The sequence below is a fragment of the Elephas maximus genome, chromosome 1 (assembly GCF_024166365.1).
Source record: "Elephas maximus indicus isolate mEleMax1 chromosome 1, mEleMax1 primary haplotype, whole genome shotgun sequence".
Lineage (NCBI taxonomy): Eukaryota > Metazoa > Chordata > Mammalia > Proboscidea > Elephantidae > Elephas > Elephas maximus.
In genome coordinates this window covers 933,322-937,497 of record NC_064819.1, presented here as the reverse complement: position 1 = coordinate 937,497, position 4,176 = coordinate 933,322, and the positions used below count along the sequence as shown (strand labels likewise).

The 4,176-nt window shown below is 42.9% G+C and overlaps 1 protein-coding gene across 17 annotated transcripts in view; it reads right to left on the bottom strand.

Moving 5' to 3' along the window:
- LOC126071864 (OX-2 membrane glycoprotein-like) overlaps positions 1-4,176 on the bottom strand; it is a 317,661-nt gene that overhangs the window by 156,189 nt on the left and 157,296 nt on the right. For 16 of the 17 annotated variants that reach the window (XR_007516391.1, XR_007516393.1, XR_007516394.1 and 13 more), the window contains one exon: positions 1,952-2,227. The exons of the other annotated variant lie outside the window; for it this stretch is intronic. Coding sequence is in view for 7 of the 16 variants with exons in the window: in XM_049876278.1 (XP_049732235.1) it covers positions 1,952-2,227 (276 nt within the window). In the remaining 9 variants the exon portion in view is untranslated. The remainder of the gene's footprint in view (positions 1-1,951; positions 2,228-4,176) is intronic. 17 annotated transcript variants of the gene reach the window in all.

Below are 4,176 nucleotides of genomic sequence, written 5' to 3'. Positions count from 1 at the left end.
CTGTGGATATTGAAGGGAGAAAAAGGAAAACAAAGCCACCAGAAGAAGTTTTCAGAAAAGGCAAAAAGTAATAAAGCAACTGTTGTGATAAGTTTTTTTGGAGTTGAACTTTCAATGAAAATTATCCTAAAACACATAGGTTTTGTGGTTTATATTCATGATTTCTTTTATCTTATTATAGTTTATCTTAATAGTTGAGTAATAATAATAACCAGCATGCTTTATGTGATCACTATGTAATAAAAGCTTGGCATGTGTTATCTGATTTAATCTACACAACATCCAAAGAGTTCAGTATTATTATTAATATCCTTATTTAACAGATGAAAAAACTGAGGCTCAGAGAAGTTAAGTCACACAGTAGTAAATGACAGAGGCCAGGCTTGGTCAAAGGTCTGTTTGCCTCCAAAATACATATTCTCCTCTATAGAATCCACTGAAGTAATATATGTTTATTATTGAGGAAAATTTGGAATATCCAGAAAAGCGTAAAGGATAAAACCATGAATCTCATGATCCCAATCCCAAGAAATAATTCACCTCAATATTCTCATTGCATTTTTTCTAATCTAGTGCTTTGTTATTAAATCTCTTGCCAATATTCAATAAATATACCTTTCTACCGAGTCTGTCTTAGTCCGGAAGCTCCGTTGAAACCTGTGTCAAATCATAGCAATGGGCAAGCCTCCACTGACAGACAGGTGGTGGCGTCACTAAGTGCATTAGCTGAGAAGCAAACCGGGGTCTCCCGCATGGAAGGTAAGAATTCTACCGCTGAACAACCACTGCCCCTAAGGATCTCTTTACAAGCGACCAAATGTTGCAATGCAAACCTTTTGGGCCAAATTTACCCAAATATCCATTTTCTGATTAGTCTAGTTTTTGTTCAGGGACACCAGAAATGCCTATAGGAGATACTCCTTACAGGCTACTGCAACCAATAAGTTTATGTGGGGAAGTTTTTCCCAGGGTTTGCTGTTCAAAATGCCACCCCCTTCAAAGAAAGGGAAAAAAAGCAGTAAGATTTTTCAGGAGGCTAGTCACTGAGTGCTTCATCCAGAGTTGGCACTTTAAAACTACACAGGAAAAGAAAACTCTTGCTGTTATCTCTAGAACACCTTATCTCTAATACCACCGTTGATTCTGTTCCCTCTCATAACTTCACCTCTTGTGTCAGTGAGGTCTGGAGCCAGCAGTTTAGACAGAAACACAGAGAGCAGAGGGGGCTTGAATGGGAGGCAGCTTGTTTAAAAGGGGTGTTGAGGACACCTTCCCACAGTGTGGACTAAGCAAAGTTTTCGTCACAGATGTCACTTACAGGAAATCTTTTTAATCACCCCAAATTGAGCTTGCGTCCCCCACTCCCCAGCTGTCCCCATGGTGAGCTCTTATTAAAGCATTTAACACACAGTTGTACAGTTACCCAGCCACTTCTCTGTGTCCCCTAGTAGACTAGAAGCTCTCTGAGTGCAGGGGCTGAGCCTTGGTCACTGTTGCATTTCCGGTGTTTAGCCCAGGCGTGGCACACAACAACAAAAAAACCCAAACCCGTTGCCATTGAGTCCGATTCATAGTGACCCTATAGGACAGAGTAGAACTGCCCCATAGAGTTCCCAAGGAGTGCCTGGTGGATTCAAACTGCTGACCTTTTGGTTAGCAGCCATAGCACTTAACCACTGTGCCACCAGGGTTTCCGGCATACAACAGGCACTCAATAAATGTTGTTGGAATGCTAGAATAAGTGAATGAGTAAATCTCAGTAAAAGCATTTAGTACGTGGACACTTTTCTGAAAATCTGCTCCATTTGCTTTCCTAACTCTGTTTTCCTTTCCCTACTTATCCCCCTTCCCTCCCCTTGTTAAGAGGGGAAGGTCCCTGTGGGAGAGACACCACCTGCCAGGTGTGCACCCATAGTTGTCATCACAGCCATCTTTCTCCACCTTCTCTTACCTTTGCTCACGGTTTGCCTGATGTCAGTCACAGTCCCCAAGTGCAGCACCTTGCAGATCACCTCCTCGTTCCCCACCTGACTCTTGGGGTCTTTGACCTGCAGGATGCTGGTGACAGACGTGGTCCCATTGCGGTGTAAGACAGTCTTGGTACTGTTCTCAATTCCGGACCCAGCCACCTTCCAGAAGATCACAGGGGCTGGGCGGGCAGTGGCAGAACAGGTGATATTTAAGCCATCTTCAAAGAATTCGTAGTGAAGGGATACTGTGGGCGGCACTGGGACAAAAAAAAATAATAATGGTCTGCTGTCAGTTACACATCTGGTCAGGCCTTGTATTCTCCTCAGAAATGAGGGCAAGATCCTTACAGAAAGACAGCGGTGGCTAGAAACACAAGGTAGTATGTCCCACCTGAACTGGGGCCTTCCCAGTTCTTTCTGTGTCTAAATCTCTGACTTGCAGGAGGGAGACTGGCCTAGTACAACCCTGTGAGGAGAGAGACCCTTTTCAAAAGTGAGAGGATACTGAGAAGTCAGGTATTTCTCTTCTCTCCCTAGCAGTCCAGAGTTGAATTATTCTATTCTTTTCCATGGGCAATGCAGGAACTCTGCCTTATACTGGGTATTCTGCTCAAACAGATTGACAATAATCCCTGACTGATAGCTCCATACAGGCAGCCCACAGCTCTTAAGAAGCACCAGAACAGAGAGCCCATAGAGGGGCTGCTGCTTAAAGACAGCTGTTCTCTGCTTGAAGCTGGACCAGTGAATGAGATACATGGAAGGTCACTTGGAAAATCCCTGTCTGGAAGATCACACAAAATGCAAATGACTGCTAGAAGAACCTTGGAGTCAAGACTAAATAGCTAGCTTATGAGAAAAGGGTGTTATTTTCAGGCCAGATCTAGCCTGTTCTCTTTTAAAAGAGATTAATGAGTTCATTTTTCTTGGAAACTGCAGTTTATCTCTGCTAGGCAAATGCAGACTTGCCTTTTCATGGTTGACTTTGGAGCCCACAAAATGATTAACAGTCTTGTTAAACAAAAGTGTGGTCCTTGGTTATTTATTCAAGGAGGATGCAGAAAGGTGGAGGAAATGGGGTTACAGGACTGTGGCTCTGTGCAAAGAGGGTCCGGATTATTAATGTCCATGTGTACTGGATGAAGAGGGATATCATCAAAGGACGAGGAGTATGGCTGATGTGGCCAGACTGGGTGTAGCAAAGAATGGCTTAGATCAAAGCTTTTGGTTGTGGCTAGAAAGGGTCAATATAGAAGGTAACCACAGGATTATCAGCTAGAAGACTCAGAGGACTCCAATTCTGGGGATAAAAATAAGAAAGACAAATATGAGATAAAGAGTGAGAGTAAGAGAAAGATAAGAAAAAAGTAACAGAAACAAGAAAACACAACGTAAGAAAGGAAACGGAGAAAAATGAGACAGGAAGGAAAAAAGGAAAGGAGGGAGGAAGGAAAGGAGGGAGAATGGAGGTGAAGTAGAATGAATGAATGAAAGCCATGAAAATCAAGAAGGAAGTTGGCCATAAAATCCTGCATCGAGGACTCATTATAGGCAAAATAAGTGAAAGAAACTTGTACTTGGTGTTGTATACCTGTCTTGCATTCTTACCAGTGAGCTTCCTCTTCCTTCATGTCCGATATCCTTGGAGTGCTCAAACTTTCACTTTAATATTACTAATAACCCTGTCTAAGCTTGTTTTTCCTCTCCTAAAGTGACCACCAAGAGTTCCATGCATTAAAGTTACCCCTTATTCCTAATCCTCAATCCTTAATCTCAGAATCTCATCCAACCAGTCTCTCTGATTTTAAAAGAATGCTTATTATTCAGTTACATTCCAAGTTGGCGTCATTTCAGGTGTGACCAGTCTCTTGTCAGGTCTCCTTACTAACCCAGAGACAGCTACCTTGAAGCAAAATGAGAACCCATCACCATAACCAGCTCTGAGTTTGCCCAAGTTGGCTCTGTCCTTTGTTTCAAAATACTCATAAAGCTTTAAGGGACCTCAGAAACTATCTATGTCACATTAGTTGGGCAGATAAAGAAATTCAGGAGCAGAGAATGGGGAGACCCTCCTAGGGCCACATGACTGCTAGTGGCAGCCAGGTCTGGACCATATTGGTGCTTATGGAGAGTGTGTGCCCATCATTGTCCTCAATTTACTCTTGATGGCAGTGGAATCTTCCAAGGACTGTTGCTGTCACCTGCC